The sequence below is a fragment of the Nyctereutes procyonoides genome, unplaced genomic scaffold, assembly GCF_905146905.1.
Source record: "Nyctereutes procyonoides isolate TBG_1078 unplaced genomic scaffold, NYPRO_anot_genome, whole genome shotgun sequence".
Lineage (NCBI taxonomy): Eukaryota > Metazoa > Chordata > Mammalia > Carnivora > Canidae > Nyctereutes > Nyctereutes procyonoides.
Genome location: NW_026575021.1, coordinates 8,048,129 through 8,069,322, shown reverse-complemented (window position 1 = coordinate 8,069,322; position 21,194 = coordinate 8,048,129). Strand labels below are relative to the sequence as shown.

Here is a 21,194-nt window from a genome sequence, read left to right as displayed (position 1 = left end):
AGGGAGACAGAACATGAGAGACTCCTAACTCTGGGAAACGAACTAGGGGTGGTGGAAGGGGAGGTGGGTGGGGGGTGGGGGTGACTGGGTGATGGGCAATGAGGGGGGCACTTGATGGGATGAAGCACTGGGTGTTATTCTATATGTTGGCAAATTGAACACCAATAAAAAAAATAAATCTGTAAGTAAAAAATAAATAAATAAATAAATAATAAATAAACATAAAAAAAACAAACAAAAAACCCAAAGTGCTTTCACACTTATAATTTCATTTAGTTAATTCTGAAAAGGACACTGTGCTATTGCATTTGGTTATCCCACGCGAGATATAAGAAAGCTGAGGCATGGAGAAATGCAGTCACGCCCAAGCTCTTCCCTTCCATCCCATTGCTTTTCCGCGCTATGATGATTTTTTTTTTTTATAAAGAAGGGCAATCAAATGGGCAAATACCTTATTGGTGGACCCACACAAACACCCAGAGCCAAATGCCATGTATAATCCATGGAAGAAATCTTTAGGGGAGATTTAATAAAGTATGAAGAAATAGATTTTTCTAATTTATTTTATTATTATTTTTTTAAAAAGATCTTATTTATTTATTTGAGACTGAGAGAGAGAGAAAGAGCAAGAGAGAGACCATGAGCAGGGAGGAGAGGGAGAGGGAGAAGCAGACTTCCCCCTGAGTAGGGAGCCGATGCAGGACTTGATCCCAGGACCCTGAGATCATGACCTGAGCTGAGGGCAGACACTTAACCGACCGAGCCACCCAGGTGCCCTAATTTATTTTTTTTTAAGTAGGTGATGGAATCTTATGCTTTATAAATATTTAAGCATCAAGAGGGTGTGTTGTGAGAAGCCTCGCTCGATTCCTGCCACCGTTTACCCCAATCTCCTTGCCTCCTCAGGTGGAGGGAAATACTTTTATTAGTTTCATTAGATTCTTCTGAAACCTTCCAGAATTTCTTTAAGCAAATACCAACAAGTAGGAATGTTAACATCCTGGCGACCTCTCCGTGTCAGTTTGTAGACTGTGTCTTCATTCTTTCTAACAATGGTGTCCCATCCTTTGACTGAACCACCTAAATGGTGCATATTTAGGGGAAACAAGTATTTTTAAAAAGGGAAAAACCAAGATTTTTTTTTTTTAAAGGAAAGTTGGTGAGATGTGTCTACTTTCATTCAGAAGTCAGTCCTTACTAGGACTGTTTGCTGTTCTGGCCACATAAGCTGTCTCATCTCGAGATGTCTAGTCTTCTGTTTAAGAATTAAGTATTTAGGGACGCCTGGGGGGCTCAGCGGTTGAGCCTCTGCTTTCGGCTCAGGGTGTGATCCTGGGTCCTGGGATCGAGTCCCACGTCGGGCTCCCTGTGAGGAGCCTGCTCCTCCCTCTGCCTGTGTCTCTCATGAATAAATAAAATCTTAAAAAAAAAAAGAATTAAATGTTTACAATTCAGGCCTTCAACATGTAGAAAGTGCATTGAAAATCTCAGAAAAGTGATGGTATGGACAAGAAAAAGGTGTTTCTACTTTTTACAAAAACAATTAAAAAAAACAAAATTTATTTATTTATTTATTTATTTATTTAAAAAAAAAACAAAATTTAAAGTGAACATGGTAACAACTTGAACGATTGGCATCCCTTGGGCTATGACTTGCTGAAACAAAGCCCCGTTCTTTTCAGGTATCGAAGCAAATTAAAGCTGATCCGTGCTAAGGAGGAGGACAGTGGCCATTACACTATCGTCGTTCAAAATGAGGATGACGTCAAGACCTATACTTTCGAACTCTTAACTCAAGGTGTGTAAGGGAGTATAAAGGTAATGTCAGCTCGGTGATGAAGTGAAGGAGTGTCCCCCAAGGAGAGCCTGGCACTTTTCTCCCAGGGCTTGGAGAGAAAAGCAACACTTTATGGGGAGAAGCAGTGGGTGTCGATGTCACGCGTCAAGGAGAACTTTGTTAATAAATTCACATCATTCTGGGAAGTTCCAGGTTGCTCTGAAGCAGTCTGGGGAATTCCTAGGTTACAACACCACCTGCTTCTCAGTCTGGCACCTCCAGTTCTTGGAAGAGTAAAGTGATGGTTTTTTGGTCCAAATGACCTTAGGTTGTTCCAGAGTTTTGGCCTTTTATTCTTAGCTTCCCTCATAGGCTTTGGACAGCGGCCCTTACCCTTACCAGGAGCGAGTGCCCCAGTCTGTCTGCATTCAGGTCCAGCACCTGTTCCCTGGGTACCCACCATGCGCCCGGGACTGTGTTAGGTGGACTCGTTTGACCCTCACAGTAAATCTGTGTGATACAAGTATTAGCATATTTCTAACTTATTTGATCATGGATTAAAAAAAAATCTTTAAAACCTAGTCGCATTCCGCAGATGCACTTTGGTAAATGCTGCTTTAGATTATACTCTAGCTGAATCCATTAGTTGAACCCCAAGCTGCAATACAATTTTAAGAGCCTCCTTGCCTTTCAAGCCAAATAACCACAGGGGCTTTTTGCTTTTCTCGCTCCAGATTTAGAACACCACAGGATACAAATCCCTAAACACTGAAACTGTGAAAATGCTCTTAACCAAGTGGGTCTGCCCAAACTGGAGCATTATTATTATGCACATAATTGCTCTCGACCCCTCCTGGGGAGATTACTTGCTCGGAAGGTCCGAATGCTACGTGGACACGTTCTGAGCTTGTAGTTCACAGGAGTTCTGGGACACAGACCCTTCAGTTCTGATTTCTTTCACCTCTGACAGTTCCCTCGTCTATTCTGGACTTGGTCGATGACCACCACGGCTCTACTGGGGGACAGACCGTGAGATGCATCGCTGAAGGGACACCTCTTCCTGACATCGAGTGGATGATTTGCAAGGATATTAAGAAGTACGGAAACGAGAGTTTTCTTTTTCATTCGTGGTCAGAATGTTTCTTCCTTGGTACAAAGAACTTCAAGTGCATTTTCTTTCTTTTGCTGGCCCTTCTTTTGTATTTGTGATTCTTATGGGGCCAAAGTCTCATAAACTACGGGCGAGGGTTCTAAACACGGGCCTGCTGTGCAGGCGTGCATGGTATGTGTGCATGAGCACTTGTGTGGTCATGAAGAGTTGCAAGGAGAAGGTCCATGGTTCTTGCCAGATTCAGAGGACTGCAACTATAAGAGGATTTTCACTACCCTGGCCCACTTGACCTTATATTTCTTACGCAGTGAGCTTTATTTGGTAGCGAGACTGGCATGTGAACATAAATGACAATATTGCCCACGTGACCCCTTGTCTCACTTGCCTACCTGCTGTTTGGAGGGAGTTAACTCACCAGTCCTCCTTTACCCCCATTTGTCAACCTTCTCTGGTGGGCACTTGAGTGACACGCTCATGCTTCCACCCCTGTGTTCAGAAGCCTCAGTTGTTTCTTCTGGAGGCTGAGAGTCCTAGACCTTCCCCTTCTTGGGGCTGAAGGACCAGACCTGGATCTTGACAGGAGCTGGAGTCTAGGTCTCGTAACTCAGCCAGGGGATCACTCCAACCTTAGTGACACCTTAGGGGCTCTCGACAGACAGTGCAGGTGGGGAGAAAAGGAGGGAGCCAGGCTTTTCCAAGGGGTGGGAGCTTGGGATAGTTAAACATTCTTGAAGTGGATCTGTTCAGTTTGCTCATGGGTTCAAGGCTTGGCATTGGCAGTTATATTTGATTGAATTATTTCTACCTTGCCTGTTTCATAAACTGTTAACTTTCAATTATCTACATACAGGTTATGCTCTATGGAGTGTGTACAAGCAGGTTTCAATGTTAATATGCACAGAAAGTCAACCTGTAGCACCCCCAAGATGTAGGCAAGGCCAGAACTGCTTGCCACCATAGATGATTCTCACTGCTTCGCTCACCTCCGTTATCCTGATAACTGGCTCTATATTTCTGTCTTCTTTCTCTCCAGATGTAATAATGAAACCTCCTGGGCGATTTTGGCCAACAATATCTCAAACATTATCACGGAGGTCCATCCCCGAGACAGGAGTACTGTGGAGGGCCGGGTGACCTTCACCAGAGTGGAGGAGACCATCGCCGTTCGATGTCTGGCCAAGAATCTCCTTGGGGCCGAGAGCCGAGAGCTGAAGCTGGTGGCTCCCAGTGAGTTGCTCCTAGCCATTGGCCAAGCCCTTCCTCCCTCAGGCAGAACCTTGAATCCCGGATGGGGTCCCAGAGGCAGAAACTTGGCTCTGAATGCTCTTGAAGGGCCTTCTCGGGGCATCCACGTGGGAGCCCTTTCTTTCAGATTCTGACCCCGAGCTGCACCTTGCACAGGCATCCTAGGCATTTTGCTTGTCTAACAGGATAGCTACTCAGTCTCTTTAGTGTGAGAGTGGGAATGGATGATGGGGAAGGAGGATCTTCGGCCTTGTTGCTCTTTACAACTGTCGAGACAGGTTGGCTTCTTTAAAAAAAATTAATGAAGCCCAAAGTAATATAAACAAAATGCAACCTTTCAAAATAAACTGAACCCCTGTGGCTCTCAACCTCCTTTATCAATCTTTACATTCCAGTCCACGTTCTGTCTAGAAGGTTAATGTTGCAGCACCTTTAGGGCCAGTATTGCATTTCCCTGATTGAGTTTTGTCCCTTTCTCTTCTAAGGGAAGAGCTGGAGTAGTTTCGCATATATAGATGATTGAGAGGTGGAATTGCCCATCCTTAAAACAAGCCAGGCAGCCTTGCTGCTTTTCCACCAGCAGTGAGAGATTTCCGGCCCAGACACAACTACGTGGCCTTCTGGGCCTCCTGCATGTCTGAGCAAATTCCTCATCAGGCCTCTTTCTCCTTCAGCGCTGCGTTCTGAACTCACGGTGGCAGCTGCAGTCCTGGTCCTATTGGTGATTGTGATCATCTCACTTATCGTCCTGGTTGTCATTTGGAAACAGGTAGGTCTTTTCCTCAAAGAACTAAAAATCTTCGAGGCCAATAATAAGAAGAAGAGCAAGCAACCCAGTTCAGTGCTTGGGCAGAGAGAAGGCGCTCAGTAATTCTGTGCTGAATGAATATGTCGATGGGACTATGTCTGGTCACTTTGCTGGGGTCAAGCTTTGGTGCATCTGGGCTTTGATAATTCACCAGTTACCTGTCCTGGTCATTTATAGAAACCGAGGTATGAAATTCGTTGGAGGGTCATTGAATCCATCAGCCCTGATGGACATGAATATATTTACGTGGACCCAATGCAGCTGCCTTATGACTCAAGATGGGAGTTTCCAAGAGATGGACTTGTGCTTGGTAAGCGCCTACTGGGGTGATCTCTCAAGACTCCCCTTTGATTTGTACATAACTTTACTTTTTATAACCTTGTGCAGGAATAAGGGATCTGAGCTTGTGTTTGGTTAAGAGCTAGGCAATAGAAATTGGCTTTCAGAAATATTTTTGTGTCTTGAAACGGAGTTAATTGCATCACTGCAGTGGTTTTTTAAAAAAATCTCGTTCCAGGGGTGCTTGGGCGGCTTAGTCGGTTAAACATCTGATTTCGACTCAGGTCATGATCTTGAGGTCCTGGGATCGAGCCCCGCGTCAGGCTCCGCCCTCAGCCTACTTGTCCCTTTGCCCCTCTCCCCCTTGTGCTCTCTCAAATAAATAAATAAATAAATAAATAAATAAATAAATAAATAAAATCTTAAAAAAAAATCTCGTTCCATAACCTTTCTGTTAAGGTTAAGGAAAATTTTGGGGATCCCTGGGTGGTGCAGCGGTTTGGCGCCTGCCTTTGGCCCAGGGTGCGATCCTGGAGACCCGGGATCGAATCCCACGTCGGGCTCCCTGCATGGAGCCTGCTTCTCCCTCTGCCTGTGTCTCTGCTTCTCTCTCTCTCTGTGTGTGACTATCATGAATAAATACATAAAATATTTAAAAAAAAAGGTTAAGGAATATTTTGTAAGAGAAGAGAATGTGAAGAGGTCCTGCCATAGATACTCATTGAAATGGCTTTGCTTTGGGAGTGACACAAATTGATGAGATGAATTTCTGTGACTCAAAAGGAACCGAATGACGACAGCCACAAATGGTATTTTAATCCAGTGCATTCTGAGGATGTATTAGATGCTTCTTAAAATACGTATATTTAGAATATAAAAATACAGGTACTTTTCAAAGCAAGACATGTAAAAATAATATCCGGCCAACTTATCACAAACTTTTTAAATATTTCAATCTTGGGTGGAGACTCAGTACATGAGTCCAAGGAATTTTTTTAAAAATCACATTCTGAATGAATGAAAACAGGACAAAGACCCCAAACAGATGAACGTAGGGAAAATAAAATAAGGCGAACATAGAGAGGGAGGCAAACCGTCAGAGACTTTTAACTCTAGGAAACAAACTGAGGGTCGCTGGAGGAGAGGTGGCTGGGGCACGGGGTAACTGGGTGATGGGCATTAAGCAGGGTGCGTGATGTAATGAGTGCGGGGTGTCGTATGCAACTGATGAATCCTTGAACTCTACCTCTGAAGCTAATAATACGCTATATGTTAACTAAATTGAATTTAAATAAAACATTTTTTTTTAAAAAGACAAACGAAAGAGCTAGAGGTAGTGTCACTGGGCATATGCCAACGGTGTGTCCTTTGGAGGATGCCAGTTTAATTATCCACTTGTCTCATTCCAAGGTTAGGTCTTAAAGAGTTACATAAACCGGCAAGATGTCCTAGCTACTTCCAATTTCAACTACTTGTATCTCTCACCCTCCTCACCAGTCCCACCCTTACCCCCACCCCTGATTTTACAAAAAGGGATGAGGAACTTAAAGTGGGAAGATGTGGGGGGCGAATCCCTAATGGGCTAAGCAGCATTTGTGTGTCTCTGGGCTCCCGTGTGCCGAGCTGCTAGGGCAGCAGCACCTTCGCAGGTAGAGCTTCCCGCCCGCAGTGCGCACATGCACTCAGAGGCAGTGCTGGCCGCTAGCCCCTTAGGAGCTGAGTCGTTCCCCGGCTTGCCTCGGCCTGGTGAGACTGATATGCTGGGAAACATCCCTTTGACATTGTGAGCTATCTAAAGTTGGGTGGGAAATGAACTAGGGGTGGTGGAAGTCGAGGAGGGCGGGGGGTGGGGGTGAATGGGTGACGGGCACGGAGGGGGACACTTGACGGGATGAGCACTGGGTGTTATTCTGTATGTTGGTAAATTGAACACCAATAAAAATTAATTTATAAAAAAAAAAAAAAAAAAAAAAAAAAAAAAAAATAAATAAAGTGGGGTCAACAGCTTCCACTTCCTTCTGTGGCTTCCAGCTGGGAGCAAAGCATGTGCTCCCCAGGGCGCAGTCTTTGGTGTTGCAGCCTTTGGTGTTGCTGGTCCTTCCGACAAGCGTGCAGCAAGGACATTGGCCCGGGGCTCCCTTCATCACTCCTTGGAATCCGGGATGTCTCGAATACCAAAGCATTTCCAGTGGATAAGGACTTATTGATGCAAAAGATGCCTCTGCTTGCATGTGGAGAACTGAAGGGTAGAGAAGCAGGGGGTTTGGGGTGAGAACCACAGGAAGCAAGTGCCTGGGAGCCTGCGGTGCGGGGTGCGGCCTGGCACTTGAGCTGGGAGACAGCTCACACCAGGGAGGGATGCACCCTCCTTACCCCTGCCAGGGTTTTCCTTCCCACTTGCAAATGATATTTGACAAAAGCAATTGTCCTAATTTCCTTCCCTGTGGGCTCAGTTCTGGTTCTTGACATGATGACTTGGAGGAGTTATTAGGCTTACTCCATTCTGGGAGAACAGCCCCGCTGTGTCCCCGCCAGTGCTGGCTGTGGTCAATAAAACCGAGGGGACACCACTGTCTGCCTGTGTTAATGGCTCTGATTGCTCACAGGTCGGATCCTGGGATCTGGTGCATTTGGGAAAGTGGTTGAAGGAACTGCCTATGGATTAAGCCGCTCCCAGCCGGTCATGAAAGTCGCGGTGAAGATGCTGAAACGTAAGTGCCCCAACCCCCCGGGATTTTTTTTGAAAACAGAGGTTATGAGCACTGGGTGTTATTCTGTATGTTGGCAAATTGAACACCAATAAAAAATAAATTTATTATTAAAAACCAAAACCAAACAAACAAAAGAGAAAACAGAGGTTAGTAGAGTGAATTGCTCAAAATCACACGGCCAGTAAATGCCAAGTTGAGGACCACATCTTGGTTCTTTCGATTCTAGGTTTTAGGTGGATTTAGACTCTTCTCTCAGTTGGATTATTTCGATTCTTTTTTGCGGCCTGTATGTTGGAACATGAAGAGTTGTCATTTTTTGGTGACTTCTTTTTACCCTGAAGACTAGGCGTTCGTTATTAGAGCCTAGACCAAGTCACTGTGTGTTTCGCTTTTGGACCCTTGGTAAATAAAATGATACCCAGTCAGAGGGTGAGCCATGTTATTGGCTTTTTCTGGGAAAGAAATCACTTGAACTGATGCGTGATTTATTTCTTCAACAGCCACAGCCAGATCCAGTGAAAAACAAGCTCTCATGTCGGAACTCAAGATAATGACTCACCTGGGGCCGCATTTGAACATTGTGAACTTGCTGGGAGCCTGTACCAAGTCAGGTAGGCTTCCTGCCCTGGGAGTGAGGATTTTTATAGAAGACCTATCGTTGTGAGGACTGTCCAGGCTCTTTAAAATTCTTACTCTCAACCTCCAAACATGCCAGCAAATATAAGTCCCTTGAATGGCGTTGCCCGGATGCTGCTGAATTGATGGAAGCTCCTCGTTTTTGAGCAACATCTCCTGCCGGTGCAAACATAGCATTTCATAACTTTTCTGTTCTTGATTCTCATACCCATTTCTTCACTGGTTTTGGTTCCCACAGGGCCCATTTACATCATCACCGAGTACTGCTTCTATGGGGATTTGGTCAACTATTTGCATAAGAATAGGGATAGCTTCCTGAGCCGCCACCCGGAGAAGCCAAAGAAAGAGTTGGACATTTTTGGATTGAACCCTGCTGATGATAGCACACGGAGGTGGGTGCAGGGGGACACGTTGCTGCGAATCATTGGCTTACAAGCCTCACCAGTGGAGAGCACCCATGTCTTGGTGGAACCCATGTCTGCAGATCCAGGGCCAGTAGGCAGCAGGATTTAGCATCTAGCCACCCAGCCCGTCATCCCCTGACACCACCAGTTCATACCTGTCTGTAGGTGTTTTGGACCAGATACCATGGCGGGGTGGTGGGAGGTGTGTGCGGTGCTTGCTGAAAGGTTGGAGTAGAAGCAAGAGTTGGAATCATCCTGGGAGCCATTTTGCTGTTAAAAAGTGGTCCACTTAAGACCTGCAAAATGCGGCTCTGGCCAGGGATGCCCCAGTGCTGCTATCTTGTGAGAAACTGTCTGAGGATCTCCAAGTTTGAGATTCTGGTCTTTGCTGAGCCTGGGCCTATAAATCAGGCCAGCGGTGGTAGTCCCAACTGCAGGAACCTATATGTGGCTGTGAAGGTCTGTGTGGATATAAAGTTCTGTAGGATCAGAAAGTACAAGTCCACTTTATATTGAACTACTCGATGGACACCACCAAACTGGCCCTAAGTTTATTGAGTAGCAGGAAACGTCTGCCCAAGCCGTGTGGTCCTGTGGCCCAGGTTTGTGGCCTGTGAATTGAAAAGCAGAGCAAGAATAAGGAAGACCCCCTGAGTTGAGATGAGCCATGTATTTCTGTGATTATTGGTTAATGCTCATCTCAGCTCGACTACCCCACGTGAAAGGCACCCCTTGGTTGTGCCTTTGCTCACCCCCTGCTGCCACCATACCTACCGCACCGCCTTGGACACTGTGGGCACCCAGTCGTCGTCTACTGAATGTGAAATGGCCACTCCGGAGGGGCGCCCTGAATCAGGTTTCTTCTTCTGTTTTTTACAGTTACGTTATTTTATCTTTTGAAAACAACGGTGACTACATGGACATGAAGCAAGCTGACACCACACAGTATGTCCCCATGCTGGAAAGGAAAGAGGTTTCTAAGTACTCGGACATCCAGAGATCGCTGTATGATCGTCCAGCCTCGTACAAGAAGAAATCTATGTTAGGTAAAAACGTCAGTGTCCACTCTTTGCATCTTCCAGGGGTTTAATATGTTACAGATTTCCCCTGCTACCTGGAAGTTTGGTTTATGCCACTCTGCTTTTAGGAAACACCTACATAAGTACTGGTTTTCACTCATGAAAGAAGTCCAAGAAGGATTTTTTTTCCCCCAATAGTAATTGCTTTCCTTGCTTTACATCATTTTGGCTTATAAAGGGTTTTATAGGAATGCTCTACTTTCAGACAGTGGTGGGAACCTATATCTAAAATACTCAGAGGAAGGGGCGCCTGGGTAGCTCCGTCAATTAAGCATCTGACTCTTGATCTCTGCCCAGGTCTTGATCTCAGGGTCCTGAGTTTAAGCCCTGTGTTGGGCTCCATTCTGGGCATGGAGCCTCCTTTTTTAAAAAAAATACACTCAGAGGAAGGTGAGCGGGCATGCTGAGCCAGGCCGTGGTCCCTGAATGCATGTCTGCACAACTGGGTCTGTGACATGTTTTAAGAAGTTTGTGGCCTGTGAATTGAAGAGGAAAAAGAATAAAGACCTAATAATGCAGTGTATTTTCATATTTTAAATGTAATCCTTTTAAAGGATTGTTTACCCTGATATAATTATCTTCCTTTTTTGGTGTTAACATGTCTTTTTTTTTTTTTTTCCAATGGAAGTGTGGTGATCATTGATTTTTTTCCCCCCTCAGTGCCTTTATTGGCAAAATTAAAAGATGGCTGCCTTATATTGGTTTCTGATACTATTCTTAAAATTTTAATTATATAAGTCTTTGGTACCTATGAGTTCAGTAGCCCTGGCTTTTAGCTTTTTTAATATCTACTTCGTGATAGAAACTGGGAAGTAGACAATTTGAGGTTCTGTTTTTTTTTTTCAGAATATTTATTATTATTTTTTTTAATAAATTAAATTTTTATTGGTGAGGTTCTGTTTTTCTGACAAGAGTGTTGGGTGTTTCTATTGAATGTTTGGAGGAAGGTCTGTCTGGTTTTTCAAAACAGATGAACATGTGGCAGGGTTGCATTGATTTATAAACTCCAGGGAGCCTAGCTGATGCCCATAGCAGATGGACCACCCCTCTTCTGAGGGGGCGGGGGTGGCCCTTCCATGTTCTCCTCTGATCCCAGACTCCCAGCAGGGAAGGGGTCTGACGTTGACGCATCTTGTGGTTTTGTGTTATTGGGCCTGAGCCCTCCCATTAGTCAATGCAAAAAAAGTGTTGGGCTGCCACGGAAATTATTTTAGAAATCACTGATATGCTCAGAATGCTTGCGAGGTTCTTAAGTGAAAGGTACAATCTGTTAAAAAAGAATGTGCTTGTTTTGCAAAGCTCGGGACACAAGAATATTTTCCATTGCTGCACTTCCAAGTTCCATTCACTCCTCATTGCCAAATGGGTAAACTTCCAAGCCCTTTTAAAAGAGTAGCCAATGAGAGCTGTCGGAACCAGTGCTTCCTCTCCCCTCCCGCATTGTTAAAAATAGTTTACATCGCTTCCCAGGCTGGACCTGGCTCCAGATGTCAGGGGAACCTGATTCATGCTCAGCCTGGGCCCTGTTGGCAGGCAGACCACTGCTTTCTGGCCTTCTCCTAGCTGGCTGGAAAAATGTGAATGGCTGCAGCTACTCTTCACTTGCCTGAAAATTTTTAAAAAGAAATGAGAAGTGCTGGCCTAGATTACCTCCTTCCTCGAAAACCCTGGGACCTTTCCAGGCGGGACTAACTAGGGAAAGTGGACAAGTTACAAAAGGAACTAAATGCAAAGTCATTGGCACTGACCTTTAAGATGGCTACCTCTAGTCTGACTGGGGCCTGATTTTATTCAGGAAATGAGCCAAACACCATGAAGGTGGCTATAAAAAGAAAAAAAAAAAAGGAATTCCTAGAAGCTACTTTTTCAAAGGGAACCTCATGTATATTCATCATGGAAGATTGTGTGTATGTGTGCGTGTGTGTGTGTGTGTTAGGGAGGTGGCCGAGGTAACTTGCTAACTAGGGCTGAAAAAAGAAATTTGGGAGGCAAACAACAAAACATGTGTGAGAACCCACTAGACTGGTACTTGTGGATGTATGTGTGTATACGCCAGATACGTATTTCCGCGGATAGATTTCTTTTTAATGGTAGCACGTCTGCATGGCTGACGCACCCACCTGTGAGGTCTGGAATCACCATTGGAACATCATCTTAGACCAGTTCTTTGGACGAGCCTGTGCAACCTGACAAGTGGCCTGGTGGGGCATGTTTCACACCATCCTTCAGGGCCAACACGCTTAATTCCTTTTCTGCAGACTCTGAAGTCAAAAACCTCCTTTCGGATGATAACTCAGAAGGCCTTACCTTGTTGGATTTGTTGAGCTTCACCTATCAAGTTGCGCGAGGAATGGAGTTTTTGGCTTCGAAAAATGTAAGTGTGTTCACAGAACAGAGTCCTCTGTAGACGCAGGCCCCAGGCCCGAGTGAGGGGGCGTGCAAGGTCTCCAAGAGGCCAGTAACCATGGTTGCTTCTCTCTTCCTTTTCCCCGGAGCGTAGTGGGGAGGCTGAGGTCCTCAAGTGTCTGCTCTAGAGCCTTTTTTTTTTTTTTTAGATATGCTATGTTTTTATTTATCTGTTTCAGCGGATGAAAGTTGTATCCAAGTTGTTTACACTCTTAAGCTATTATGAATAATGATGTCAGGTCTACAAAATTGGTACATGAATGGCCATAAGTTTTCATATTTCTTGGGTTCTCCCTCTGGGTTGGGAGGAGAGCCTGGAGGAGGTGAGCTCACAAAGGTCCCAGGACAGCCTCCCTAAGTGGGCCCCGCAGCTCCCAGCACCATGATGAAGTGGCCAACCCTGCAGGGCTGACGTTGATCTAGCGGCAGATGGACAGACTCTGTTTTTTCTTCCCTTTCCATGCAGTGTGTCCACCGGGACCTGGCTGCTCGAAACGTCCTCCTGGCACAAGGGAAAATCGTGAAGATCTGTGACTTCGGCCTGGCCAGAGACATCATGCATGATTCAAACTATGTGTCTAAAGGCAGTGTAGGTGCTCTCTCCCCTCACCTGACAAGCCCACCTTTCCTCACTGAATTCCTCAAACTAGGTGTCCAAACTGGCTATTCAGTGTCCATATTTTTAATGTGGAGTCCATGAAATTCATGAATGGGCTCCAGGGAGCCAGTAGGAAAAGCACAGGCTCAGGGGCCAGACCGCTTGGCTGTGAGTACTGGCTCCAACCCTTACGAATGTGGAGATTTGGGGCAAGTGGCTTGACCATTCTGTACCTCAGTTTCCCTATCAGCAGCAGGCACTGATAATCTCCTGGATGGCCATGGGTGACTCAGTGACTTTAACGTGAAGTGCTTAGAACAGGGCCTGGAACCTACAAGCACTCGGCAAGCGTTAGCTCTTAATCGTATGTGCCCGTGTGTGCGCCTTCATTTCCAAAGAGAGCATCTCTAACTTTTATCAACTTTGCAAATGGCATCTCTGAGCCCTAACGCATAGAGAGCATTTGCATGAATAAATCTTGGAGATATTCCTGGAGATATTCATTCTAAATTAACACGCGAGCTCTGCTTCCCACCCCTTCCACCCCTGAGTGGATGCGGTAACTCAGAATACATTTGCCACCTGTAGGTACGATTCCAAGTCACCCCACTGCACTGGCCGTGACGCCTCTCAGGGTTGCTGCATCCACCCCCCAGAAGGCCACTGGTCTGTGTCCAGCCTCCCTGGGTTTTGTGTGCTGTGCGGCCACGGCCTGTAGCTTTAGGCACCTCGAACAGATCAGTGGACTTTGGTGAAGACACACTGTCACCTGCTCAGGCAGCCGATGACTGTGATCTCGCCAGCCCTCCCAGAGGCCCGAAGGATGCGCATGTGGTCACTTCACGTGTTGGCCTCACGTAGGTTTTCCACCGCGGCTGGCACCAGCCTCGCGAAAGAGGCTGCAAAATTATGAAATGACTATTTCTTAAAGTTCGAAAATGTGGTTGGTTCTCGGATCCCTGGGTGCGCTTTTAATCTTGTTCCTGGGAACACCTGCAAATAGGAGAGAGGCCCATGCAGGGCTCTCGCTTTCTGGGTAAAACACTCAGGATTAAATATTTTCGGATGTTAGTCCTTGCGAGGCCATAAGACGCAACGTCGCCCATCTCATTCATCAGGCATTGATTGAGCACCCACTAGGTGCCAGGCACTCTTCTGAGTGCAGAGAGGGTAGCACCGAACCAAAAACACCAAGATTTCGTGGGCAGGGTTCTTTTTTTTTTAATTTATTTTTTTATTGGTGTTCAATTTGCCAACATATAGAATAACACCCAGGGCTCATCCCATCAAGCGTGGGCAGGGTTCTTAGTGCAAGTTATTATTGGTCCAAAGAGAACCCCCACTATTTCTGCGGCTGTAGCTCAGCCGAGGGTATGCCGGGATTCATGTCCTCCCTCTTTCCATGCAGACCTTTCTCCCCGTGAAGTGGATGGCTCCCGAGAGCATCTTCGACAACCTCTACACCACGCTGAGTGACGTCTGGTCCTACGGCATTCTGCTCTGGGAGATCTTTTCCCTTGGTACGGGCCTGACATCTCTGCTCATGTGGGTTGTTCTGGAACAATACTGGAAGGAAAACACTGTTCTCGAAGCTCCGGGGTATAAATGATGTTAAGATCCGTGCTGTGAGTCGGGTGTGCTGCAGCTGATTGAAACCACTTGCTGCTTTTTCACCTGGGGCTTTGGGTTAAGTAGGGTTCCCCAGTGGAGAGCTGCCTCCCCCTTGCTTTGTGGGGATCGATGCTCAGGTGAAAAGTAGTATGGCGAGGGACAGGACATGGCTGGCCCTCCTGGCCATTGCTTGGGAGGAGAGGAACCTTCTGGTCATCCAGTTATACCAGGGCCCAAAGGGCACAGGTACCCCTGTGTGCCACGTGAGGGCCCTGAGGCAGGAGCCATTCATGACCCTGACCTCAGATAGTTCGGCTGGTGGGGAACTACCTCCATGTAGCAGTGAACTGTGGGGTGCTGATTTAAAAGTGGGCAAGAAAGGAGAAAGGAGTCCTGTGGTTTTGGAAGGCTTTAGAGAGGAACCTAAGCTTGATTTGGCCTTGGCCATAGAAATCGAAATGTTTCGTGAATTCTGTTGCCTTAATGTGGTAGGAAAGGCTTTCTTCCCTGCCTCCCCTCCTTTTTCGATTCTAGTTCTCTCTCCTGCTTGGACGTCACTCTGGATCATCCCAGTGTGAGACTTGACTGAGTCTCACAGTCTATTAAAAGCAGAGAATTATCAGGGCGCCTGGGTGGCTCGGTTGGTTTAAGCGTCTGCCTTTGGCTCAGGTCATGGTCCCGGGGTCCTGGGATCGATCCCCGCATCAGGCTGTCTGATCAGCGGGGAATCGGCTTCTCCCTCTTGTTCTGTGTGTGTACACTCTCTCTCTCCCAAGTAAATAGATCTTTTTTTTTTTTTTTTTTTTAAGGCAGAGCATTATCTAGATCTTTCAAGCCCCAACTCGGACTTTTGCTCTAGTTATTTGAACACTTTTGGTGAAAATGATTTTTCTTTTTTGCCTTCAATGGTTCAGAATTTCTCCTGCTCTTCTATTTTGCTTTGTGTATGCGGATCCAATAGAAACATTGAAAAAAACCACACTTGTGCTTTTTCCTAAAGATGTAGAAGTTTAGCCTAGGGTGTCGGGACTTGACCAACATTAAGCCTTAGTTACATTGAAGACTTAGGGGAATCCTGTGAAGTCACGGAGATAACACTTAATTTTCTCAAAAGAACTGGAACTTCAGGTGGGGATCCCCAAATGTTTTCTATAGGTTCACCCTGAGTGTTTCCTCAGTGTACCACAGGCTTGTAAATCCTGGTGGTTTTCTCTGGTTTTCAGGCGGCACACCCTACCCTGGCATGATGGTGGATTCTACTTTCTACAATAAGATCAAGAGTGGATACCGAATGGCCAAGCCTGACCATGCCACCAGTGAAGTGTGAGCCCCCTCCCCACCTCACGGGCCTTGTGTTCATGCCCAGTGGGTCCCTGGCTTGGGTGGGGGGTGCTTGATACTCCTCCCTGTGCCCACTCTGATTTCTGTGCCCCTGCAGCTATGAGATCATGGTGAAGTGCTGGCACAGTGAGCCGGAGAAGAGACCCTCCTTTTACCACCTGAGTGAGATCGTGGAGAATCTGCTGCCTGGACAATATAAGAAGGTTTGTCCGGGCCCCTCAAAGATGGGTGGAGAGGAATGGGCAAAGGGGGATGAGTCAACAGCTGGTAGTTATACAAGTGAGCAGCGTCCTTCAACACTGTTTTGAAGGAACATTTTCAGAGGAGGAGAAAGAGTGATCCAGGGGCCAGGGCTTCATGGAGCGCTCCCCAGGCCCCTGGTAGCAGTGATGTATGAAAACCCTCCCCTTTCTGCAGGGCTCCCCTTTCATCTCAAGTGTGCAACACCTGTAAGCACTTTATTCTCCAGATGTTTGAGTATCTGAAGCTACTGTGCAGTTAAAAGTCTCAGGGCATCCACAGCCATTAAATCGCTAATTTGAATGCACTTAAATCCATGTGAAATTGGCTTTTACCAGCTGACTGGAAGGAACAACCTCAGCTGTTATCTGTGGCTCCAGCTGGTTTTTTTTTTTTTGTGGAATAGGAAGCATTGTTCAAAGGAACAAATGTAATTTCATGGAACCAAGCAGGATATGTTAATGAGTGAAACAACTTTCTGCTGAGACGCTGTGCAGGAACCCCAGACATAGTTGTATAATAAACCCAATTTCTGAGGTTCAGATTAGTCACTCTGTAGAGTCGTCGTATTTATTGCTTCTCCTGCTTCTCAAAAAGAAGGTCGCGTGCTGAACTGGGAGTTAAATACTTTTGTCTGTTGGTTATTTCACTGCCCATTACAGCTCCTGTAAGTGAGGCAATGAGGAAGCAGAAGGAAATTATGGCAGGTCAGTCAGACACTCTGGCTGGGTTAAGTAAGACGTGTTGGTGGCTGGAGCCTGGACCTGTTGTTGAAAATGGGGTCTTTTTAGGTCAAAAGTCTCTAAGTTTTTAGTTAGATTTCCCCAAGATTTAGGGATCAGGAAGGTTTTAGGGATGGTGCTCCCAGTGGAAGTCCTTGTCACCTCTTATTGGGATCCGTCCAAGCCCTGGAGAGTCTATTGAATGGGGACCAGAAGGGTCCATGCTAGTCCCAGAGAAGGGAGTAGGTGTGTGTGTGAGGGGGAGTGGGGGGCACAGTCCTAGCTACTGACTCAGAGAAGGGGCTCATTGAATCTTAAGGTGAATGAGAGAGCTCATTGGCAGGATGGCATCGGTGGCCCTTTCCTAGGTCAGAGGCCTCTAGGGACAGTTGACCTCTGGGCCTCCTTCAGTTGTCTAAGCCCCTTTATCTGGGAGGCTGTGTGGAGACACAGGTGGTTAAATGGTCGTCGGTTCTGAGCGTTCCTTTCGCAGTTCGGGTGACCATGTGACGTGCATGTCTGCAGAGTTACGAGAAGATTCACCTGGACTTCCTGAAGAGCGACCACCCCGCCGTGGCGCGTATGCGCGTGGACTCGGACAACGCCTACATCGGTGTCACCTACAAAAACGAGGAGGACAAGCTGAAGGACTGGGAGGGCAGCCTGGACGAGCAGAGGCTGAGCGCCGACAGCGGCTACATCATCCCCCTGCCCGACATCGACCCGGTGCCCGAGGAGGAAGACCTGGGCAAGAGGAACAGACACAGGTAGGGCTGCCCGCTGAGCTGCCCCCCACTTCCCAGCACCCTGGTGGTGAGGCCCTGAGGCTGGTCCCCAGGTGCATCTGTGCAGGGCAGCCAGTCGCAGAAGCCCCGAGGCGGGCCCCCAGGTGCATCTGTGCAGGGCGGCCAGTCGCAGAGGCCCCGAGCCCGGTCCCCCAGGTACATCTGTGCAGGGCGGCCAGTTGCAGAGGCCCTGAGGCTGGTTCCCAGGTGCATCTGTGCAGGGCGGCCAGTTGCAGAGGTCCTGAGGGGTCTGTTTCCCAAAGGATCCTAAAGCGGGCCCTTGGGGCTGGGGGTGGGGGGTGGGGTGCTGTAGAGCAGTCAGGGACGTGCTTCCCTGATAGAGGGTCTTTGACCTGAGTCCTCAGGAGGTTTGATCAAACCGCCACAGCAGCCCTGAATATTGAGATACCCTAAGCCTCTGTCATTGTTTTCTACATGAGTCCTGGAACCGAGGAGAAGGCCGAGAGAGAGGCTAAACTGGGCTTTTCCATGCTGTGCCAGTGGCTCTAACCCCAAGTTCAGATCACCTGGGGAGGCTTGAGAGCTGGTCTACAAAATTCATCCAGACCAACAAGTTAGGATCTCTGGGAATGGATCCCAGGTGCCTTCTGCTGATTTGTTCCTTCTTTTTATCTCTGGATAATGGAAGGTTTCACACATGTCTGGTTCAGGTCGAATAGTGAACTGTCAATTAATCTGTCACCCAACTTGAGCATTTAGGAGCTCAGGGCCAGACTGCGTGAATAGCATACCTACTCGGCTACTACTCTCCTTGGATTATTTTGAAGCAAATCCTAGACATCATATCATTTCATCCATAAATACTCCATTAACGTGCCTCTAAAAGATAAAGCCTCTATTTAAAAAAAGTAACTGGAGTTATTAGGTTATTAAAAATAACTACAATACTGTTACTTTCCCCCACCAGTTGACAATAAATCATTAGGAGCATCAGATATTCAGTGCTCTGATTTCCCTATCTCATAAATATGGTTTTGCATTTGTTTTGTTCTAATTGAGACCCAAGTAGGAGTCACACATGGCATTTAATTGCTGTGTCCCTATATATTTGTCCTGCACCTTCGTACCCCCTTGCATGTATTTGTGAAGAAACCGGGGCATTTGCCCGTAATGTTCCTACGTTCAGAATCTTGCTGATTGCCCCCTGTCGTGTGTCTTCCCACGTGCTTTGTCTCCTGTATTGGCTGTAAGCTGGGAGGCTAGAGGCTTGCTGTGGCTTAGGTTAGATTGTTGGCAAGTGTGCTTCAAAGATGGTGCTGTGTGTGTCCATCGGAAATTACACACTGTCCAGTTGACTGCCTCTGTGACATTAACAGCCATTGGCGACCATTGCCTGGATCCATTAATTTATTACCAAGGTGATGCTAACATCCAGCTAGGACCAGAGCCATGAGCTCCCACAGTCTCCTCATGAAAGGGGCATCCCAGGCTCCCACCGTCTTTGCGTAGGCCTTGAACAGAGGCAGGGGAAAGTGATCATAGTGGTCCTTGGTTCCAGGTCCAAGATGCATAGGAGTCTCCCTCTCTCTTTTTTTCCCTTCTTCATTCAGGATACTCTGGTCCCTTCTTCCTCAGTCATTTGGTTAGCTACATATAGTTATTTAGGCAAAAGCACATGGCATTACCAATTTGGAGCCTTGTGATTGTGACATTCCTTTGCTGTTGGTATGAACCAGGTATGAATTGGTATGAATTTAAAAAGTATAATTGTGGGTTTTTTTTTTTTTTTTGCGTGTGTTTGGAATGTGTGGTGAGAATTGGAGGTTGGGCAGAGTGCCCTGACTTAACTTTTGCTCAGGACGATTTCAAAAATATGTTTATATTCTTTTGGCAAAATGTTTCTCTGAGCTTTGGGTATGTGTGGTCGCCCTCCACCCCAGATCTGCCATCCAGTTTGGTTATTTTGTATGTGGGGGCTCTGAATAATAGAGCAGTTATAAAAAGGTTTTGCTTCTAAGTTAAGTTAGAAAGTTGTATTGATGAACAACATAAGAAAGGTGCCCAGAACTTTTTTTGGGGTACACGAAGCTGAGCTGGAGAATTTGACATCTGTTACATGGAGAGAACCATTCTAGCTGATAGTTGTTGTATTAGATAATTAAAACTTCTGCAAGGGTGATAATGTTTGATCTTCAAATTGTACAAAGTATGTCCCAAATGACTATCCCAGGTCAGGTGAGACTGTGGCCCTGACAGGTGGGCTGAACGTGGTGAGCGTCTTGATCAGCTTAGGCTGCTGTTACACAGTATCATAGATTTTGGGGGTTTAAACAGTAGAAATTTATTTGCTCGCAGTTCTGGAGGCTGGAAGTCCAAGATCAAGGTGTCGGCAGGTTTGATTTTTTTTTCCTGAGGCCTCTTTCCTTGGCTTGCAGATGGCCATCTTCTTAATGTGTCCTCACATGGTCTTTTTCTGTGTGTACATCACAGATGTCTCTTCCTTTTACAAGAACACCAGTCCGATTGGGTAAGAGCCCCACTTTAACGACCTCACTTAACTTTAATTACCTCCTAAAAGGCCTGTCTTCAAATATAATCACAATGGGGATTAGGGCTTCAACATGTGAATTTTAGGGGGTGGGGTGGGATACAGTTCAGTCCATCATGGAGGTGGGTGGATCCCAGAGTTGGGATGCTCTGGGTCTAGGAAGGGGTAGTGGTCCCATGGAATCCTCTCCCTGGGCTCAGGAGGCTTGGCCTTGGGAGGGGAGTGGGCATGAGAAAGACCTGTCCTTGCTTACTATAGACGGTTTGGGGGTGCTAGGTCAGTAACTTTTGGAAGCCAGGCCCTGGGCCACAAGATGGCCATGGTAGTTTGGGAATCAGAGGTAAGCCTAGTCATCAGCTCCAGGACCACCATGAAGCCTGGCAAGCAGCAAGGATGATCTGGTGCTGAGTCTCCGTGAAGTTAGCTTCCCCCATGCCCACACCCCGGCCTTCTCTCTGTGAGGGAGCCTGGCAGAGAGGAGCATGCCAGGCTCAGGAGGGTCAGTACAAGGGGGCAACTGCCTTGTAGGACTCAGCAGTTCATTCAAATCACAGTGGCCAAAGAAGGCTCCTAAATGCAGGTCCTAGCTGGCTTGGGGTCCATACCCAAGGGTCGACTCAGGCCTCCAGCTACTGGCCAGGGCCCGAGGAACCAGGTATGGTATGTCTGGCCTCCCAGGGAGAGGGCTTGTCAGGACCACATGGTTCTCAAGACCAGTCCAGTGGACTGTGGTTCGCAGTGAGATTCTAGGACCAGGGTGTAAGTCGGGGGGCAGGGTGGAGTACAAAGCAGGAAGGGAGACAAAAGCTCGGTCACAGGGAAGGGCCCAGTCTGTGGGGTTGGGAAAGGAAACTCCAGTGTGGTAACCCTACAGGTTCTAAGAGCTCTCCAGGCCGCAGGATGGCAGCAGACTATTTCCCATGGGCATCTAC

At 46.9% G+C, this 21,194-nt stretch overlaps 1 protein-coding gene across 4 annotated transcripts in view; it reads left to right on the top strand.

Moving 5' to 3' along the window:
• PDGFRA (platelet derived growth factor receptor alpha) overlaps positions 1-21,194 on the top strand; it is a 50,252-nt gene that overhangs the window by 24,008 nt on the left and 5,050 nt on the right. For all 4 annotated transcript variants that reach the window (XM_055340933.1, XM_055340925.1, XM_055340917.1 and 1 more), the window contains exons 8-22: positions 1,683-1,798; positions 2,748-2,874; positions 3,922-4,115; positions 4,808-4,902; positions 5,119-5,251; positions 7,827-7,931; positions 8,432-8,542; positions 8,806-8,959; positions 9,851-10,017; positions 12,309-12,424; positions 12,923-13,045; positions 14,463-14,574; positions 15,889-15,988; positions 16,104-16,209; positions 17,494-17,735. In XM_055340933.1, the coding sequence (XP_055196908.1) occupies positions 1,683-1,798; positions 2,748-2,874; positions 3,922-4,115; positions 4,808-4,902; positions 5,119-5,251; positions 7,827-7,931; positions 8,432-8,542; positions 8,806-8,959; positions 9,851-10,017; positions 12,309-12,424; positions 12,923-13,045; positions 14,463-14,574; positions 15,889-15,988; positions 16,104-16,209; positions 17,494-17,735 (2,001 nt within the window). The remainder of the gene's footprint in view (positions 1-1,682; positions 1,799-2,747; positions 2,875-3,921; positions 4,116-4,807; positions 4,903-5,118; positions 5,252-7,826; positions 7,932-8,431; positions 8,543-8,805; positions 8,960-9,850; positions 10,018-12,308; positions 12,425-12,922; positions 13,046-14,462; positions 14,575-15,888; positions 15,989-16,103; positions 16,210-17,493; positions 17,736-21,194) is intronic.